Below are 21,553 nucleotides of genomic sequence, written 5' to 3'. Positions count from 1 at the left end.
AGGAAATATAAAGAAAATACAAAGCGAAAATAGTACGCCAAAAAATTAGATCAGGTCATACAGACAAACATACATGTTACATACAGTATGTATAACATACACACATACATATGGACACACATGGAAACATATTACCCAAATTTAATTATCAGAAAAAATTATTTTGATAAAATCAAGTACTCAGGGGGGACATAAAGGAGGATACTCATTTTGCAAGAGTTGAGTTAAGGTGCACTAACAGTGCAGTTTTTCCTTGAGAGCTTCTTGTAATGGACAACACAATAACAAATCATACAGAAAAATACCATTTGCACTTAATAGTAATATCTATATATATAGTTGACAATGTGGAGGATTGCAAGACTTAATGTTTAATTTAGACAAATGTTTATTTCTTAATAATGAAGTGATGTTACTGTTTGTTGAACCCTTGGAATAAACATTTTGATGAGGAGAAAATGTTAAAATTGAACACAACATACACTGACTTTATTAACAATATATCCTCATGCACACACTAATTAAAATTCAACTCTTTTATTGCTGACGTGCAAGAGTTCAAAAGTACCTTGAACTTTTTTATGTACAAAAGCATAAATTCATCACAAATATACTCCAGTAATTTTATAAAGACAGGTATATTAATGCAGCTTTCAAATGCCATCAGCTGCAATTCAAAGACACATAATAGCTTTTCTTTGCATGTCAACATATGCTGGAGGCACTAAATTAAGGTTTAGATGAGTAAATGTGAAATATCAAAATGATGTCAGGGATGTCTCACAAAGAATGTCATACAGTCTCAGATCTTGCCCTTTGTTACTGATATCTCCTGCATTTGAAGATTATACACAAGTTGTATTTGATTTTCCAATATCTCTGACACTATGCTAGATAGATAGAGCTGCAAATAAACAAGCATTATTTGTAGAGTAAATATATGCATGAACTTCAAATGATGGATAAATGCAAATAAATAGGAAAGCCTTAACATAACATTTATATTTTCAAAATCTAAATGGGACGAGTGTGTTGAAGAAGAGCCAAGAGGCATTAAGGCTGAAACTGCAAACCAAGGAGTAAATCGACTTAATGCCATCACATTTCCACCCTATTCATGCCTAAGAAAAGGGTTAGGGAAAGAGATTAGGTTATATATCTGCTGTCAGGGACTGAAGAGACCAAGTACAGAACTTCACCTAAACAGAATGATGATCAAACAGACATGCTTTAACAGACATGCTTCATAATCTCATCCGTTATTGTCCTCTCTCTGCCTTGACTACAGGTTCAGTGGGAAATCTTAGACAGGGGCAGATTAAATGTGTGATGAAATGTCTGAGAAATATGTGAGAATGCGCAATGTAAGGATGGTTGATTTTCTACCCACATGACGAACATAATCACTATTAGTAACACATATCCACATAAATATGATAATTCAAAATTTAAACACATTTATTGGGTTCATATTGGAAATCATCAACATCTGATGGCATAGTTTTATGGATAATTACCGCCATAGAGATAATGCAGCATGTGAAAGGAAAGCTTTGAGGCTTCTCCACTCACTGGGAGGAGAGTGCGTAGGTTTAGTTGTGCATCTGAGCTTTGCCCAAAAGGCAGATATGTGGAAAGTTTGGTGACAAGCATCCAGGCGTGTGGTTAACAAGATTGCATCTGGTGAGCAGAAAGTGTAGGATATAGCTTAACTACGTATTTAAAGGGCAAATTATTTTCACATTAAGTTCAATGCCATCAGTAATCCTTCCAAATATAGATAGAAGTATTTCATTTTCAGTAGAAAATAATTATTCAAATACCCTATAGTGCAAATCCCATTAATTTAGTGCATGACACAGTTTTTGATTTCCTACCACAAAACAAAACGGAAAAGAATCCAGTAAACATTAAAATCTGTTGTCTTATTTTGGTAATCTGGCTGCTTACTGACAAGTAAATAATCAATACAAATAGTTCTGAAGTGTCTGAAAATAGACAGGCGATTTAGACTGTAACTAACAGCCATGCATTTTCCAGCTGCAGTGCAGTGTTGAGGAAATGACACCAGCTTTGATGGGTTGTATAGCTTTTGAGATGAGCCTCTTTATGCCGCTTGCAGTTCCATTATGGCTTTGTTCGAAAGCTTGTTTACCTGCTGATAACATACACTGGTGGATTCAGGAGCACCGATCCAAAATCTGCTGCCAAAGTCACTCAAGTCTCATTGTACTGCGGGAGGGGAAGAATGAAATGTTTATGCGGAGGGGAATGCAAATGCTAAATGTGAAATCAAACTATGGGACCAATAAGGGATCAGAATAACTTTGCCAGGTTTTATTTTTAGCCCAGTTGCAATGCTAGCTTTGTGGAACACTCCTCAGTTTAGCCTCTGTGCATCTGTGTGCTTAGGTTCTACTCAGTGGGGAAATGCTGTTCCAATTTAACAAAAATGTTAAAAATGTAGATGATTATTTTTTAAAATGAAGTGAAGGGAACAGAATCTGACTCGATCATGCTACATATTCCTTTAATTAAACTGAAAATGACCTACCTGGTTGAAGAAAACACCTGAATATGGTTCCGTTCGTCTGTTATAATATTCAGCATCAGATAACCACCAGATCAAAAAGTGTTCGTCAGATCTCATCGTTGTACATCACTTGACTATTTTTGGATTTCACTGCTAGAAAAGCTATGGTCTCAGGTCAAAGGAATAGCCCCATGGTTTGCATATTAAAGAGGCTTTGGTAGACCTGTTAGCCATGCATCCTCATGCAGGCAGGTCTCCAGGGGGCCAGCAGGGCCCCACAGACGGGCAACTAGGGGGCCAGGTGACCCTGTCTCTGAGGTTAGCAGGAAACACTAAAGAGGGATGGGCAGGGAGCTGAGGAGCCACTGAGTGCGAGCGTGCAAGGCTGGTGATGGCAGCTGTCAATGGTTTGGAAGGAGAAGCAGACAGATTGTGCGTTCTGTTGGTGCAGCCAGTTCGCCACCTGGCAGGCTTTTCCTTGTTAGAACTTCTTGCTGTTTCTGTTCTCATCAGAGAAATGTTTTTCCTCTTATCCTCTGTGTTCAGGGGAAGTTAAATTTGTCAAAATGTTTAAAGATGTTCAGAGAAATGCAATTGTTTAAAGGAAGCTCTGTGCATTCTACAGAATTGCTGCAGCTCTTGTTTGTGATCAAATACCATCAAAATGCTCTGTCTGTGAATGTAAACCTTGCTTTGGATGATGAACTACATCATTAAATTAAATTTATTACATAAAGAATTAGAGAATGATGAGAGTATGCCTTGTGAGTGTTGACCTTGTGCTACACTATTCAGCTGTGTTCTTTGAGAAAGGGGGTATGTTTTAAAGGGTAGGATTTGCTTATAAACTGTAACTTTCAAATCCCATCATAGCCGTAAACACTGCTCCATGTTGTTCAGTTGTTAAGAAAAAATGTAAACGTAAACCATGAACAGCTTAAAAGTACATTTAAAAATCCAATTTGGAAGTCAGTCCTTGTTCCAACAGGATTAAAAAAAGTCTTTCATTTGATATAAATATATGCAAAGAGAGTGGTGTGGTGATCTGGGTGCCAGAGGTGGCGCTTTACTCTGGATATTCTGGCTTGGGCCTGTAAGGGACATAAATTAACATGAATTAACACATGCATGCAATAAGAAAATAATTAATTCAAGTTATCAGTCACCTCTTCCATTCCAGGAATCTGATTGACAAGATAAAGTAATGTGCAAACTGCTTTTCAAAGCTAACAGCCTGGAGCAACCCTTCTATTAGTTAGTCATTCCCTCAGTATCACACCCGGAATCTGTCATTTCACAATTTTCTCCCATAATGCATATGTGCCGCTCTCACCACTCCACTACAGCAACTGCCATCTAACAAGTTGACACAGAGAATGATACAATTCACGTCCAGTATTCAGTTCCATATACAGCAAGCATGTGAGGCAGACGGGTCAAGAATATGGTACATTCTGTTCTCTCTCAAAAATGCTTTTCCAGGACTCTACAGAGGCTTGATAAAGCTCCCGTGATATCCGTCAAACACCTAAGTTGAGATTTTAGGATTTAAAACACTCACTGGGTGTAATAAGAGTTTGTAATAGTGAAATTATGCAATGTCTCCTTCCTGAAGATTCATACCTGTCTACTATCCATGAATCCTACTGTGATTCTTGATAATCATACAAGTTTCCATTTAACCTTTCTTAAACCAGTAAGTCTCTTCATCTAAGATGAATTATCTCTGTTACAAGAAAGATTTTGCCAAATCGGCAGCGTAGAGTAGTTAGCACATGATGACATAAACTAAAAAAACACAAATGATTTACAACATTTGTGTTACTATTTAAAACTTTGACTTCCTTCATCAAACATATTTTCAATGTGGAGTTTGAATGTCTGATGTAGAGTCAGTCTTTTCAAATGAAGTTTATCTTATACATGATTCAAAATTTTACCAAATTCTAAAGTTGCAATATCAGAGCAAAAAAAAAAAGAAATCCTGTTTTTGTTGTTGTTGTTGTTCTAACAAGAAATTGTATGAACAAGAAATTCTTCAAAATATTATTGAAACATTTGTAATTTGAACAGAGACCACATAAAGATTAGTCTGAACTTGACCAACTTTTGATAAGTAGGTGAGTTTAGCACCTCCATCTTTTAGCATGTCTGCTTTTTTTAAGCTAGTACAGCCTGTTCACGGTGCCATTGGAAATAGATATGTATGAGAATAAAGTCATTCTCAAAAAATATTTCTAACATTTGGTAATTCGAACACACCACATGAGGTTCAGTCTACACTTGACCAACTTTTGATAAATAAGTCAGTTAAAGCATCTCCATCTTTTAACGTGTTGTCAGCTACGTTAGCTAGTTTAGCTGGTGCTCAGGTGCACAGTATCCTAACTCAGCCTTGTTCCTGTCTGTTAGGCTTTATTTAACCAATCTGGTACGGTTTGGCTACAACAATTCTTCAGTCCACAACGTTCAGTCCCAGTTAAAGAAATATAGTTAGGAAGCCAGTATGTTACCAAGGCTAGATGGATAGTTGGTTACTTAGTAAGTCTGTGTAAGCTAGTTAGCATCAGAATTTCTATGAGTGGAGTATTAAAAATTATAATGAGCGTTATTGGCATGATAAACTAAGTAAAGTAATAATAGTGATTCGTACTTAGTATCTGTGACTTTTGGTGGAATAACAAGTTGAATGTTGTTTTGTTACGAAAGGTCTGTTCCTTGTTGAAATGTTTTGTTTGCTATGTTTTTATCATGATGATGTGATGTTACTGCCCAAAGGGCAACATATTGTTGTTAGTTTAGTTTGCTGAAAGTATTAGCTTGACAAATTTGCCAACATGTTTTTTAAAGTATGACCAAAGGGGCTGAAGTAACGCAAGCTCTACCAGAGAGCACACTTATCCAAATTTGGGTAGAAAGAAAAAAAAAAAAAAAAAAAAAAAAACTCCAGAGGAGGACAGTGTGCACAAAAGTTGTTCTGTTGCCTGAGTGTGGTGTCAGCCAGTCCCAGTCCCTGCGGCTCTCACCGTGCACTGTGCAAGCCTGACGGGAAACTGACTGCAGCTCAGGACATGGCCTTGTTTGTTCACAGTCCCCCCTCTCTGAAAAGAGTTATGCTGTCTGTTTTGAATGGACAGCGTTTTTCTTTGTGTGCTCGATCAAAACAGAGGGCAAAGTTAGTCAGCAAGTTGCATAGCTCCTGCATTCTGATTCTTCAAGCCTCTTTTGTATGAAGTTTAGCACAATGTTTTACACTGTGTTTGACCTGAATGGCATGCTGGAGGTAGGAAAATTTTTACAAACTACAATATAGAAAGGGTTAGAATGTAATTTTGCTATCAGATATTACTCATTCACGTTTTGTATGATAGAACTAAACAAGTGAAATGATCATATGGGGTTAAAAACTCAGCTATAATACACAAAACGTCAGAGTGCAGTGTTGATGAAATATTTATATTCTTTTATCTGATCTATTTCCTAACCACAAGGTATTTGCCTGTGAATCCCTGGCACTTTTGATATTACCTGAAGGCAAATGGTATATAGATTTATACAAGTTATTTACAACAACAGCCAAGCCATTCCTCTGGAAACTAGGCTGCAGATCAAAGGATTGTTTTGATCTCTACTTAGCATATTTGTTTAACCTAGCCAGTGATTCTGAAAAGTGCACAAGCTTTTCGGTGATATGCAGAGCACCCTTTATCCGTCTTTTTCTTCTGTTAGCTCTGGATTTAAGTACTTTCTGTATTTAGGAGACAACTGGATTTGCCAGCTTTTGAAATTTAGTTGCCCACTGCTAGCAGTCTTGGCACTCAGAAATAGATAACTAGGTATGTTCCACTGCTAATCCTGATCGGCCTTGTAATAGTATTTGCGGACTGTACAGCACTCAATTAGGGCATAATGTGCTATTTTTATTTCCTTTAAGTTGGATTAAATGTGAAAACATGTTTGTTTTTTTTTTAGTTTCCATCCACTGTTTACTGTGTGGGTACTTTGCAAAGTATTGTTTTATACTGTTTCAATCAGTACCACTCTCTCCACACTGGACTGCAAAATGTCAGGAGAAAAACAATGTCCAAGCGCCCTCTAAAAAAGATGCCAGGGCAATCAGGAAATTTTCTGGAATGCTTAAGAGAATGCATATGCACACAATGCCCTAATTCTCTCTTACTTTGGGTTTGGGAAAGATGAGCCCAGGTTTATTGAGAGCCAAAAAAGGGGGCAGATGGCTCACAAGAGGGATAAACCTGGGAAGTCATGCTGTAAATGTGTTTTACAGAAAACAATGAAAGGAGCGGACAAAGCGATTGTGGCAAAGTCCTTTGGAAAATGGAAAAGCAGCTCTCTAAGGTCCAGGACCATGGAGAAGCCGGATGAGCCGTCCGAGGAGAGTAAGGAGGAGAGCCTTTCCAACTGCACCTGTGAAGCCCCCCAACTCGGCAAGAAACCAGTTGGTAAAAGTACCTTATTTTCTTATTTCAAGTCCATTCATACCGCCGTGTCTCCCAGCTTATTTTTCATGTGGCAATTTTAATTATTACTGTGGTGACTTGTTTTTTTTTCCATTTGACTCTCTGGCCTGCCATATCCGGTGAACAAACAAACCACATTGTTGGGCAGGAGAATTCCTTTTGAGGGAAAGTGTGTCTCCGATGATACAGTGTTGCCAGAAAAAGACAAAGCAAAAAATAGCAAACACAAAAACAGTCACAGGTGCATGGGAAAAAGAGAGAACCGAGTGAATGGTCACTGCAGTCCCCAGGAGGTCTTTCAGTGTTAGCCAGTGCGGTGGGTGGACTTCTGACAAGGACGTTGGTTAGCAGCCAGGTGGAGTGTGTAACTGAGAATGCTCCTGTTTATTCTTTTCACATGCTAATGTGGCTCCTATGTGACTTTAATGCGGCAAAACTTTTTCTTGGAGTTAACATTTTTGTTGTTTCAGTACCTGCTCTTGTATCACAGCAGTGGGCTGATTCAAAGGCTCCACACTCTTTTATATAAGTTTGGGACCATGCCAGGGATAGAGATATATTAACTTAGCTGTACATAAAGACAGACTGGTGGAATAGTTTCAGTGCAAACAGGTACAAACATAAGGCTTTTAAACTCATAAACCAGATGGAAAAAAATGAGCTGATTGCATTATGTGTTCAAAGTATGATTATGAGACATGATTTTTACAATTAAAGTATATGAATAATCATCGGTGTGAATACCTAGAGATGCCAGTTTTGATGGTTCAGTGTTTAAATGGCGATAGGTATGGAATAAAATCAAAATGTTCTAACAGATATGTACTCTTGATGATAATTTTATCTCATGTAGCGTTTGGCTCTTATCTTTTTTGCAGCCTATTATGTCCCATGTTGTGTAAAATACTGACTACAGTACAGTATCTTACAGTAGAGAATTTTTTATCCCGCCAAAAAACTGAAATTAGGCTTCTGACACACTGTAATGAAAGACTACATGAGGACCCAAGCTCTGAGCAAATGCACCCCTATGTGGACAAAGTAAGAACAGTGGGGTATTTGGATGAAACACACAGGCCGTGCAGTCCTCATCGTGCCATTGTCTCTCTTTACTACTATCGAACCTGTTAGTATAATGTGTTATGAGTATTGCAGTAAATAATGTACACTCTAAAATATATCTTAAGCTTTCATTAGTGGTTCATGAGTCAGTATAATGTTTAATTCAGCAGCACAAAAGAGCAATATGGCCTCACACTATGGGTCTTTCCATACCTTGTATTGTATAATCTGTAAATAGCTTCAAAAGCATTGCATCTGCCATCTGCACTTCTAGGAACTCTTCTGCATAACCATTAAAACAAGCTGTCTCAGAGGACATCATTCGTATTTCAGCCTCAACCCTGAATTACTGTGTGTTCATTATAATTATAAGGGAGGAGTGTTGCCAGGCTAGCCTGCAGAATGCCAGGTGCACACTTCCATAATCTACCATTTTAAAAAACTCAGAGCATTAACAACAGTATCTACGTGCTATTCAGCCATTAGTTCACTTTGGCTTTCGCACTCAAAGTTGCATCTCTCCGAGCATTTTGTATGCCACATCTGACATACAGGAAGAAAGTGCAATACTTTGTAGTGTTCCATTTTCCTAAGCCTGCTTAGGTTATGTGACTGAGCCATGCCGCTGTGTGAAATTTTATCCCGATACTGGCACTGTATCCTTGTGAGGGAGTCTTGTAAAATAGGTTTACTTAGCGCCTTTGCTGGCATTTTCCGAAGATAGCAAATGCACAAACAGTGTCCATGATCGGATTAACTGTTCAACAAAATGATGTAACTCTTTGTCTTTCTTGTGTGGCATAGGTTTCTCTGCTTAAGTTTAGTGGTCATCCACAAGAGAATAGAAACATTTGAAATCCAGTCACATCCTTATAATCTATATATTACATATAAAAAAGATGACAGCCTTGGTTAATCACAGTCTTTGTCACACAAATATGACATATGACTGCCAAGAGTGAATCACTCAACCACAAATTCACTAGAATATTTGATATAGTGCCTCAAAATGCACAACAACAATCCTTAATTAACACAAGTCTTAATTTGTAAGGCATTTAATTTTGAACTTTTCCTCTCTGGTGTTGAGGCACAGGATTTAAATTGCATGTGATGAGTGTGAAAGATTTTTTAAGCATCCATATGCAGTCTAAAGTATGCTATGCCAAGTACACAGAGAACATGAATTTGCACCTGAGGACATATAGCTATACATCCAGAGTCACAAGGTGTGTCAAGACAAAATGTTAATTACACAATTTATGACAGAAATCAGTTGAAATATCTCCATGGATCTTGCTTATTTACATTTTAATTACTACTATTACTTATTCTTATTTTTTGGATGTGACCATAGCAAGCCCAATTCCTCCCCTACACTAGAAAGGAGCAAAATGACTGTTTTCCACTGGAGGTTTAGATGCTTGTTTATCACTTTTAAATACCATCATCTTTGCTGAAATCCCCTCTCAAAAGAACCTTTCACTTGCTGGAATAAATTCAAATTAAAATTTAAATCCCTCTTTGCATTTCTTCAGCCTTTTTTAAAATAGCTGCCTCCTTTTAGAAAGCTGTTTATGTAGTGATCTGTTCATAATCCAGTTTGTTTCTCAACAGCGAAAAACACAGAAATCGTATTATCACTATCTTGGAGAGATGATGCGAAAAATCAGGAAGTATAAATGTCTGGATCTGTTGAAGTTTTCAAAGTTGTAAAGCTGAAGAATATGGCAAAAGCCTTTCAATAAAGTAGTCTGTAAAACTGCAATTTGACTTGCAAATATACATAAAGTGCATTGTGCTGTGATAACTCAAAAACATTTCACCTACCTTTAGCAAAGCTAATGTAGACAATATGTGCTCATTCAATAAATACACAACATTTTGTGAGGTTTCAGACAACATGTAGATAGTATTCCTCACATGGGCTACTGTAGATAGATGGGTCATCAGAAATGTGTGTGACATACAGCTATTGAAGAACTGGAAGATTAACTCATGGCACTGTGGCTGACAAGTCATGTGGATCTCTGCAAAGAGCTCTCTTTAATCTTAGGAGGTGCTCACCTTCCAATATAGAAAGAGAAAAACAATATCTAATCAGAAATGTAACAAAAATAAACAGAAACAGCAGACATTTACATGAACTGCCTTTTGATAACAACCCATTTCAGAGGTAAAATGACACAGAAGAGGCTATAGGGATATTTAATTTGCTCAAGCTAGATTGGATTTATTGTTTGGAAACAAATTATAATTGTGTCTCCAGAAAGTTAACCAAGATCTAAACAAAAGGAAATCAATGACCCACCCCCATTAATCACTCAAAACTAGCTACTTCTGCTGAAGAAACTTACTTCATAATCAATTTCTTTGTTTTGCTCATAGGGCATTTGCATTTTAGTTCATGTCAGCAAGCTTCCTGTATCTGGCACAATCAAAAAATTGCAAGCCATCCACTTTAATGGAGTTTTTTTTTCTTCTTCTGTTTATTCAAGAGCGTATCTCTGAATACTCAAGATGATTTTAGCTTATTATGCAAACTGCCCTACGTATATTTTAAAGAAACAAAAAAAATTACCACTGAGTGGCAGACTTAACTTTTCTGATGTTTCTCATTGCTTCCAGTGTCATAGTAAAACATTTTTTTCTGTGGGATACATCATCTAAGATTTTTTTTTCTTTTTCTTTTAAAGACTAAGAACTAACAAATATCTGCTCCTTAGGATCTTGCAATTAAGCACCCACGGGATTTCTGAGACCAGACAGAAAGGCTTCCTGTTAGTTGTGTCTAGACATACTATGACGGCCACTAAGGTCATTATCAAAGCATGCATTATACACACCTGTTACCATTGTTTAGATGCTCCTTTTTTGGCTGAACATCCAAGCGCCTATCTTGCCATAGGCGTGTCTGCTTCATTGTCTGCCCGCCTGAGTAGAAAAGATGGGCAGGGACCCACAGAGACGCCCAGATCTGGACCTAACCTCTCAATGACACGACACAAAGAGTCCATGGCCCATGAACTACAAAAGGCAGACACTGACTGACCAGTCAAGCATTGATTTCTTAGGTGTTAGCAATCAGATGGTCTAATTTTCCATCAGTACATGTAGAGAACAAGTAGTGACCACTAATGAATGACGCTTTTCATTTTTACCGACAAAGTGGATCATTTAGACCTGCGGGACGATGCTTGCCTGCAATTGTATAGATACTTGAAAGATTCAACCATTTTAATCAACATATTTTGTGGACCCACGTGGTTCTAAGAGTTACCATTGAACTTCTATTTCCATGCACACAATCTACATCCTTGAATGTGATGTTAACACCAGAGAAGACCATGTTTGGTCACCTGTCACATCTAGTAAACATGTATCTTTGGCCACCCAGTCATTTTATTAGTTTATGAGGTCTACCTAAAAGTGTTATATTGTTAGTCTTGTACAACAAAGTCAAATATAACCAGAGTCCTAGTTCCAAAGGTATCAGTTCAAGGTAGAGAAGGAAAACATCCTATATTTGTCCATAAAACATTTCAGATGTTATTGAAGTGTCTTCAAAGGACACTGAATAAACATATTGTAAGGTTGCCCACGGTCACACACAAATCACCCCAAAGGGGATTGCCGAGAAGTAATCTAATCATTTCTTTTAACTGAGACACAGTGACATGCAGTGTAGATAATGATCCCCATGAAAAATGTACTGAATTTTCAAAAGAATATTCTCTGTCTGCTGACATTAACATAAAGATAGTTCTACATCCCGGAGCCATATCAACAACATGTACTTACGTTTGGTTCCTCGTATTTGCATATGCAAATATTTTTTTAAAAATTTAATTCAGTCCTTTTATGTGACTTTCTGTGATGAACAAGCGGCATCAAGTGGTTGCACAATGAGGGTTCAGTACCACCAAGAAGAAGCGTTTGTGCCATTTTAGACCAAGCTTAAAGCATTATAGCTGAAATGAACCACAGTTTAATATAGATTTTTACACATCTATCATATTCAATGGCACAGTACGAATATGCATTGTTGTTTTGGTGTACGGGCTGCCATGCGAAATTAGTTGCGTTGCTTCGTTGAAATTAAGGGGCGGGGTGTTGAGTGAGGGGGGTTTGTTGAAGTTATACCGCTGACATTTTGATCTTGCAGTGCATTAGAAGAATTCAGTTAAACATATTTGTGTAGGTTTCACAGGAGGAAGGTATAGTGCTCAAAACAACAGGGTGCTGTGACACTTCACTTTGCTTACATAATTTGCAGCAGAATGCAAAAAGCTTTTAGACACAGATGTGACCCATTGTAATACCTTTCTAAATGCAATCAAACACTTTCTACAAATATGAGCAGGACTTTTTAAATGTGAACCCTTGTTTGACATGTAATTTTGTCCAACCCACTCCTCTTTCATTTCTCCATCAGCTCTCTCCAGTTATAGGCACATTTTCAGTTGATGAAATAGCTTAACAAAACACTAGTTTATGTTCTATGCTAACTCTGAATGAGATCTTTTTTTTTTTTTTTTTTAGAGATTTGAACAGATGTTACAGCCAAAAAAAATGTTACATTTTGTAACGGTGGTGTAGTGTGGTCTTCAATACGTTGCTTTCTCACGCAATTTGTCAAGATTGCGTTACATGAGTTGATTCTTTTCAGTGTTTTCCTCCAGCAATGCTGGTGTCTAGTTCAGGACATGAAATAATCATCCCTAGAACAACCTTGTTGTGTCTCACAGCGAGATTGTCTGCATCAGCAAACAAACAACGTGTTATTTGATAAGATGCTTAGATACGCAATTCTTTACTTTCATATGTTTTTTGGGATTATCAGGCACAAATGCTGAAAAGAGGAGAAAGAGAGCAGGTCTACTTTCTATGTATGTCTCTTTCACTGTGTACCATAAATTGGCTCTCGAAGACAGTTAGAAATTAGACTTTCAAATGAGGCACTAAACAAGGTGATGGTCAACTGCCAAACCTTAAGTAATGATATTCTCCATCCTCAGGTCCCCAGCCTTGCATAACCAAATGCACAAATCACAGAAAAAAAGAACTGAAAATACATTATTATTACATATTGTGTTCACAAGTCAGTCTCCGGGGACCTGGGGGGACATCACCAAGAGATAAGCATGTTTGGGTGGCCCCTACCATCAGCTGGGGAAGGGCAACGCTTGGATCCTGGTGTGTGTGTGTGTGTGTGTGTGTGTGTGTGTGTGTGTGTGTGTGTGTGTGTGTGTGCGCGGGGGGGGTGGTTCCTCATGGGTATCACTTATTTTAAATCCGGAGCCACCCCCCCCCCCTCTTTTGCCCCCCTCGCCCCAGGCTCCACCCAGAAGTGTGGTTGCCTTTGTCATTGTAATCTGGCCCTGTTTGCTAAACGCTTCCACTGTTTACTCTCTGCTATGGGGGCTTGTATGAACAGGAGTCAGCAGGACGGAGGGTGACATCACTTTGGCTGGGGGGGTGTTTGAAAAGCTGCATTTGTGATTTCTCGGGGCCCCTTTCTTCTTTTATTCTTCCCTGTCTCTATCCAGGCCTGTCGAATGCATGAGCAAACCCAGGAGGCTAACATGGCCTACAGGGAGGAATTACACCTAATTACTTGAATAACTGCTAGGCAGCAGCCTTCCGTAGTCACCAAAAATCATTTCCAGGTCTCTGCCTTTAAACTGATAGCCAGACTTCTTGTGACAGAAATCCTCGGACAAAGCTTTTACATTCAAATCATCCAGGAGAAATGAAACAGACTGACAGGTACAAACATTAAAAAGGGGGGAAATCAAATTAACAGACAAGGATTTCATATCATCTATTTTTGTTGTTGCCGTAGCGATAAAGTCGCAGACATTGAAACTGGTCTGTTGAGCCATTGTTATCATCCCTGGCCATCTGCTACTGAGGACTGACATTCCCTCTCATTTGCATGATGAGTGATGTATGAGGAGCTTGGGAGGGCATATGCCCTGGTCTTATGACAAAGCAAGTGAAAGTTTTTTTTTTTAAAACACATAGATTAAGGATCGATGTATGAACAAGGCTGGATGAAGGAGTTAAAAAAACAATAAATCACCTGTGAGCGCATATGTGTATACATGTGTGCACACAAATCTGTGGTGCGTGTGTCTGTGCGAGCGTACGCGCGCATGAGTAGAGGCTAGTGCGCATCTGCCTTCTTGTGTGCCTGTTTGTGTTTTTTTGCGGATGTGGGAGTAGAGCGAGGAGGGGGGTTGGTGGCTGTTGATGTGCAAATGTGCATCATGTTGAAGGGCTGTGAATGGGGAGGTGTGACGTAAAAAGGGACCCGAACGCAGGTGCTTATCTCGAGGCTGTCAAAGGCACAGTATGTCATATTCCTGGGGACTACCTTTCAAAGCCACAGCACCAGCTCAGCTATCAAGAAACTGGGAGAAAATCAAACTTTTTGGATCACAGCACTAGGTTGGTGTCAAAGTTCTTTTTATTTAATATACCGTCAGTTTGGTCAGCGTTTACCATCAGTGATACTCTGTATCGCATATGTGAATGACAAGCCTTTTAGCTCATGCTGTTAGATGCTGTCATATAGAATTCAAAACAGGAGCTGAAATGTGCAAGTGTTAGAAACTTACTTAGATTTACACTTATATTCTACTCAGCTGCTAAACTTGTGGTCTGTGGATTTTACATGGTTAAGGGTTTTAGATTTTTGCTGGCATTTGTTTTTAACCATGTCAGGGGGTATTTAGAACATTTTGCACTGGTGATGAACATCGTTTGCCTGAAACAATTCACTGTTCTTAAAATCTTTGCTGGAGAGTGAGCGTGGCTTCCGTCCAGGTTTCAGACAGTTTGAGAGGAGATTAAAAGGCTCAAACAGTTTTTTGAGATGCATGACCTATTTTTGATCATCTAGATAGCATGAGATATTGTCTACCTAGATTAAATTCACAACATTTGTGTGGAGTATAAGCTTGTCTTAGAAGAACACATGTCTGTATTGTGTGCAGAGACAAAGCATTGTCAGGTTGCCTGTGGCTTTGGCAGTGACAGCTGTACATACAAGACCACTGAGCCTAATGCACTTAAACACTGCCTCTGTGTTCAAATAACATATTTGAAGAGTAAGTGAAGTATTTTATTGCATCCTGTTGTGGCTTTCTGTAATTTGAATAGTAACTCCGGTAAAGTTCAAAAACTACATATGTTGAATGTAGTGTGACAGCAAAATAATCTACAAAACAGCTTTTGTGTTACACTCCACGGGCAAGTCTTAGATTCATACAAATTCAATGAGGCCAAATCATTACATTTTGTTCTGAATTTCTGTAATTATTTGCATTGAAACTGTGGTAAAGTTTGAAAACTATATGCTAATGCTGAGTGCGGTGTGATAGTAATACAGTCGACCATGAACTTTAGTGTTATACGTGGGCAAGTCTCAGCTTTGAACAAATTCTGTGGGGCCAAAGCACTCAACAGTCTCCAGAGCAACTATTGATTTAGGAGGATGGATGCTGGTTAGAAAAGTTCATCATTTACCAGTAACTTGCGGCAGACTAATGGCTCAGAGTCTGCTTGCATGACCCAACTTTAAGTTGATCATTGTTAAACAAAAGCCAGATTTTTTTAAAACAAGAAAATAAGCAATTTAGTCCAGAGTCAAAAATATTCATATAAACTAGCAACATCTCCTATATCTGCCAGTCATATCTATGCCATGTCTTTCAGAGACATTATACTATGTGATTACAGTGTTAAATCATTTTTAGGTTTGGAGAATTTCTGTGGAAAATGTGTAAAATTTTCAATGGCAAAACAAATTGAAATGCCAGGTGTCATTCTGCCTGTTAGCCTCCACTTAATTCTAACTCCATCAGCCTATTTCAGTCAGCTTGCATCTCTTAATAAACATGACAAGAGAAACAAAAGACATTAGATAACACAGCATTGTGTAACTGTGTCAGATGACGATAATCCTTTGAAAACTTTGGATGTTATTTAGAGTATGTAACTCATGAAGGCAGCAGACATTAGCGGGGCTACAAAGTTACTCTTCTACACTTTGTTTTCATCGCAATAGCAGTACAGGCTATGGCAGGGGTGTGTGGTAAAGCAGTGCTAAGTAAGAGGCGTTATTCCTCTCTGCTCCACACCCTCCTCTTCAAAGCACAGGGATGTTAGTTGCTACACAACACATTAATGTAACTTCTGTTCACCTCCAGGAACTGTCCATGGTACCTGCTGCCCAACAAAACTGGATTTACAAACTTGTTGACATAGTTGCGATACACACTAAACGTCTGTGATGGACAATTAGGTTTGTATCTATATCAGTTTATTTAGCAAATAAATTCAAATAAAGTTATTCAAGCTCGGAGCTCTTTTTGAAAGAATTGTAGTAGCTTGTTTTAATTTCACGTCAATGGCCGTCGGGTGCCCACAGTGTAAACGACAAAGTCGCAAGGAAAAGCTCATCATACATGTCAGTCTAAAACAAATTGTGTTACCTGTTTTTGCCCTACTCAAACTTCAGTTAGTTAATCCAGGAAAATGAATTATGTGGATTTAATTCAACAAGGTCTCAGAAATGATCCATCTGCTGTTGAGCAGCTGGTGAAAGGATAAATGTAATTAATTACTTAACTTTTGAACAGTATTCCAGAAAAACTGTACTGTTCATGTGTCCCACTGGAAAAAAAAAATGTAAAGCACCAGTGTGAACAATACATCTCAAATGTATTTATTTTTTCTCTTAGCAACATGGCTTTTATATTTTAAATGGTATTTTAATATAGCCTATATTATTGTTTGAAATTGGTCTTGTGCAAATATAAGGAATTTGCTACAATGGAAATATATCACTTTGAAATAATGTTTGTAATAAGCTATACATTTAAATGTATCCTATTATAAATTAAAAATTATAATTTATAATTAAGTAAATAGAATTCTAGATGACAGTAATCCTCCTTCTAACAATGATATAGGCTTATATCATTGATTTTTTTTTTTTTTGGGGGGGGGGGTTCTTCTTTATTATTGGACTTATCCTAAAACCAGTCATTTAATGATGACAAAAATGAAAATTTTGAAAATCATAATAAAAATATTAGGGTTGTGAATAATGTCAGTCATATATTCTTACTTGGTGCTATTTTAAAGAAAAATGGTGTAAAAATGTTAACAAGGTTGAATCAGGTGGGATTTTCAATAACAGAAAAACCCTTTTAATGAATAGTTACATTTGTTTGACAGGGCAAGACTATGAAATGTTCCCAATTAATATTACATGGGATTTTTTTCCGCCTTTCTTTTTTCTAAATATATTTCAGAATTTACCTTGATTGTAATGTACCTCATTGGCTGTGGTTTTGTTTGTTGGCCTAACTATAAAGGATCTGCTTATACCCTTGTGGGTTGGGAAGAATTAGGATTTATGAATTTATTTCCTCTGTTGTATTGTTTAAACAGCTTTGGTTTAGTTTTGATCCCTTCCTCTTGCCTTTGAGGCTGTTCCACGGTGTCAGCTGTTGACTGATAGTAAGAGAACTGCCTCACAGTGTGAATGAAAGAAAACTAGCGGTTGGTAAACACTGATAAGGGATAAATAGAAAGCGGTCAGGCAGAGATAGTTCTGTGGGAGCCCAGATTGTGTGCGGTCTGTTAAAATGAGATTCTGAGCCTGTCCTTTTTATTCTTCCTCCCCTCCCCTCCCCTCCCCTGTGCGGCGTTTGTCTGGAAAATCTCCAGTGACCCGGCTCGGCAGTCCCAGGCTGCAGTATTCTCTTTTTGTATTTGTTTTGTTTTCTAACACGGGTCAAGTTGGCCAATAGACATGTCCCTGATGCTTATAGACAGCTGTCATGACTTCAGTACTTACAATAGTTACATTTCATATGGATTCATGGTTCTGCACCAACAAGCACAGCAGCAAGAGATTTGTAAAAAAAAAAAAAAAAAAAAAAAAGCACAAAAAACCCCAAAACTAAATCTGTAAAACAATTTTTGAACATCTAGTATTTTATGCGCATTGATTACCTGTCATCAAATAATTTACTTCCACAATCCTTTAATATATTTTTAAACAGCTGAGTAGGAGCACCTCTGAACATCCATCCTTTCTCATATTACATATGTACTCAAAGAATTATTATAAAGTCAAGCCTGCATATATATATATCATCATGTTATATTAATTACAGTCACATAATTACACATTTACACTCTCTTCACAGCAGACCCTGAGGAATATAAATCTAATTTCTCAATTACAGTCACTCTAAATGACTGTTTTATTCAATTCTTTTTAGGAGCAGCCTGTTCTTTCCAATAGTCGCTGATTTTTTTTTTCTTTTTTTTTTTTTTCTGGGTGAATCTATCCTTTATGTGAATAAAAAGACCTTCAGAGGTCTTACCTTGAGGATCACCATGTGGTGTATTTACACAGAAAATAATTCAGCCCATTGTAGCCCAGCAGCTAATGAGATTGGTTGTTAAGTGAATGACACAAAGGCTACAAAAAAAAGAAAAAAAAAAAAAAGCTTAGCGTTTCGGGTGAATATCACAGTGTCCCTGCACACACACACACCAACCATACACACTCTCTAAGCAGCGAGACTCTGGACTACCCTGTACCCCACCTCGATATCTTTCTGCTCCGTCTCCTCCCCGATGTCACTGAGATGCAAAACAAAGGCTAAAAGGGGCATGGTAAGTCTAGCTTGTGATTCTGCCCTGTCAGACATGTTAACATGAGTGCATTTAGATGTAGGAGACAAGTGATTCTGTTTTACTGTGTAAGGATGTGCTGTGCTGTGTAAGCCTCAGGCTCAGATAAGTAGATTCATAGAAGGGTCAATAACACTGATGCTGTTTTGAGTAGAGGATCACCACATTTTATTTGACCATTCTTAACTTTCAAATTACTGCTTAAACTTTCCTCTCCATTTATTTCTCTAAGCCACTTTCTTACCTTGTACTTGAACTTTGTATCAGTTTGTATCGGAGCTGTGACTTGATTTTTAATCACAAAAGTATAAAGGTTTATTTTTTTGTGTCTGTGCCTGTATTTGTTAATGATGTGGTTACTCAGAGACATTGTTGATCCCTGAGTAAAGCTTGACTTGCTGTTGTACAAGGATTTATCTAAAAGCACCAAAACGTATAACAGAGAAAAGCATGACAGCACAAGAGAGGGTCTTGTTAAGCACCAAGACTCAGTTTGTATTGATTGCTGGACTGTATAGATACTCACTTAAAAGTGAATAGATGTTGTTTTGACACAAACATGCACATTTTGAACGCTGTGCAGATATCTTGTATCTCTGATCTCTGAATAGTGGCACTGGAGCATCAGTAGTGATTGCTGTAATACAAAAATTTAAGTGCATTAGCTTATCATGCTCAACTGTCAGGCTGGAAAGTGGGTTAAAGTCCATTGCGTATATTAAACCCTGGACTTAAGTCAAATTTACATTTTGTTAAAGATTACTCCTTTTATTGATGCATATAATCATATTCATGGACCATCTGCTGATTTGGCAAGCATGGATCAAACTCACAAAACAGCCATGCTAACCTTTTAAGTACAAAATAGTCTGGCTTAACTCTGCTAGCCCAGAAGTGTGTGTGTATGCATGTGTGTGTGTATGAGTGTGAGAGATTGTATGGATATTGGATAATACTTAATTTAGATCCTCCAGGCTGCTTATGCCATATTTTATTTTATCATGATCGCTTTGGTAGCAGACCAGGGCTTGTGTTTGAACAACTGAGCAAATAATGTTTGTCCGACAATAATCAAAGCAAAATCTTGGTATAAGAAATCTGATTAAACTCTTGACCACGGCGCACAGCTCTGAGTTTATATCCATCGCCATGGTTACGTGGATTTAACAGCGCAGCATTGCACACTTCCACCTGGTTGTGTCCGGCTATACGGGCCTCACCTCTTAAGTGTACAAAAACTTTGCTCAAGGCTTTTCTAGTTATTCTAATGACTGATTTAGTCCTGAAGTATCTCCCACTGTGTGTTTCACAGAAATAGGAATTCACCATTGGGCATCCTTACTGCATGAAATACTTATGTTCAGCTCATTCCAAACAAAGCTTACGCAGATTGAGAATTCATATGCCAGAGGTAAATCCGAGTTAACACGGATTTATACTGGCATGAGTTAAAGGACTAGAGTTTGTAATCCAGGTGGCCAAGGGATTTTACCATACAGTGGCAAAAATCACTTAAAACTCCCCCAACATCCTGAGCCACTGAGCTCAGTAAGCAGACAGATTGTTCAGAATTGATGACAGTACAACTATATCAGAGCTGGACTCTGTGTTTGTGTGTGTGCATGTATGTGTATCCGCATGTTTGTGTGTATGCTCCTATGCTCGTGTTTGTGTGTGCGCATATGTGAACATGTTTGCTTCCTATATGCACTCAATTAGTACTAAAGGGGCTGTTTAGAATAAGACCTTGACAGATTGGTATTATTTTCCTTTAACAGGGTAGGGGAGGTGTATTGGGAATACTGCCTTCTATCTGCATAAACATCAGTAGCATAAATAAAAAGACAGCAATCTCAATTTCAATAGCCGCTGACTCTTAAGTAAATTGATCAAAGTCGCTACAATATCCAAATAATTGATTTTTGATAGACTTTATCTTGAACACCATACCCAAAACATTAAGAATACTTGGTGCGTCCGTATATGTGTATGGGTTAGTGTGTGTGTGTGTGTGTGTGTGTGTGTGTGTGTGTGTGTGTGTGTGTGTGTGTGTGTGTGTGTGTGTGTGTATGTGTGTGTGTGAATGTGTGCACATGTGTGTGGAGGACAGAGGAGCAGAGATAGAGTGGAGTTGTTTAATGACAGGAACAGCTGACTCATTTAGAGAGAGCAGTGAAAGGTAATTAACCCTGGGAAAACTACAGCTGCCATGCGAGCTGTTCACTTCAGCGCAATCTGATTAGGAATCACTGCTTCGAGTCCCTGACTCCTTTCAGACACTGTGTGTTCGAGGTAAACTTTTCCTTTCGCCCCGGAGAGCCACGGAGCACTGGAGACCTGCCTTTTGTGACGGGGGATTAGCTGGAACGGTTACTACGTTTCTCCAAATTGCAGACCACCTGGTAGCATTCATGCAACCTCCTCCATGAAAGGACCTCCTTGGGCAGGAACAATGAGCAGGATTACTCTGCTCATTGTTACACCAGGGCTGGAACTTCTTTTTCCCCAAACACCTGTCCCCAAATTAGACAGGTTTGAAAAACCATGTTCATGAATTCAAAGATTCAAACTAACATGAGATTGGTTTGGTAGACTGGAGACTTGCCAATTGATGAATTGTCCGCCGCTCCATTTATTATGCTATTGATGCATAGTGTAGTGCAAAAAGATACTAATTTTATTTGTCTCAATATTTTGGTGTTCTTAATTGGATTGAAATTCACAAATAAAATAGCATATCATCTAGGCCCCTTTC

At 38.2% G+C, this 21,553-nt stretch overlaps 1 protein-coding gene across 2 annotated transcripts in view; it reads left to right on the top strand.

Moving 5' to 3' along the window:
* Window positions 1-5,578: 5,578 nt before the first annotated feature.
* st18 (ST18 C2H2C-type zinc finger transcription factor) overlaps window positions 5,579-21,553 on the top strand; it is a 40,646-nt gene continuing 24,671 nt past the window's right edge. For both annotated transcript variants that reach the window (XM_040142776.1, XM_040142775.1), the window contains exons 1-2: window positions 5,579-5,816; window positions 6,822-6,996. In XM_040142776.1, the coding sequence (XP_039998710.1) occupies window positions 5,763-5,816; window positions 6,822-6,996 (229 nt within the window). In that variant the 5' untranslated portion in view covers window positions 5,579-5,762. The remainder of the gene's footprint in view (window positions 5,817-6,821; window positions 6,997-21,553) is intronic.

The sequence above is a fragment of the Xiphias gladius genome, chromosome 14, assembly GCF_016859285.1.
Source record: "Xiphias gladius isolate SHS-SW01 ecotype Sanya breed wild chromosome 14, ASM1685928v1, whole genome shotgun sequence".
In the NCBI taxonomy this organism is placed as follows: Eukaryota; Metazoa; Chordata; class Actinopteri; order Istiophoriformes; family Xiphiidae; genus Xiphias; species Xiphias gladius.
Note: the sequence above shows the minus strand (reverse complement) of the source record. Positions and strands in the feature narration are given on the sequence as shown.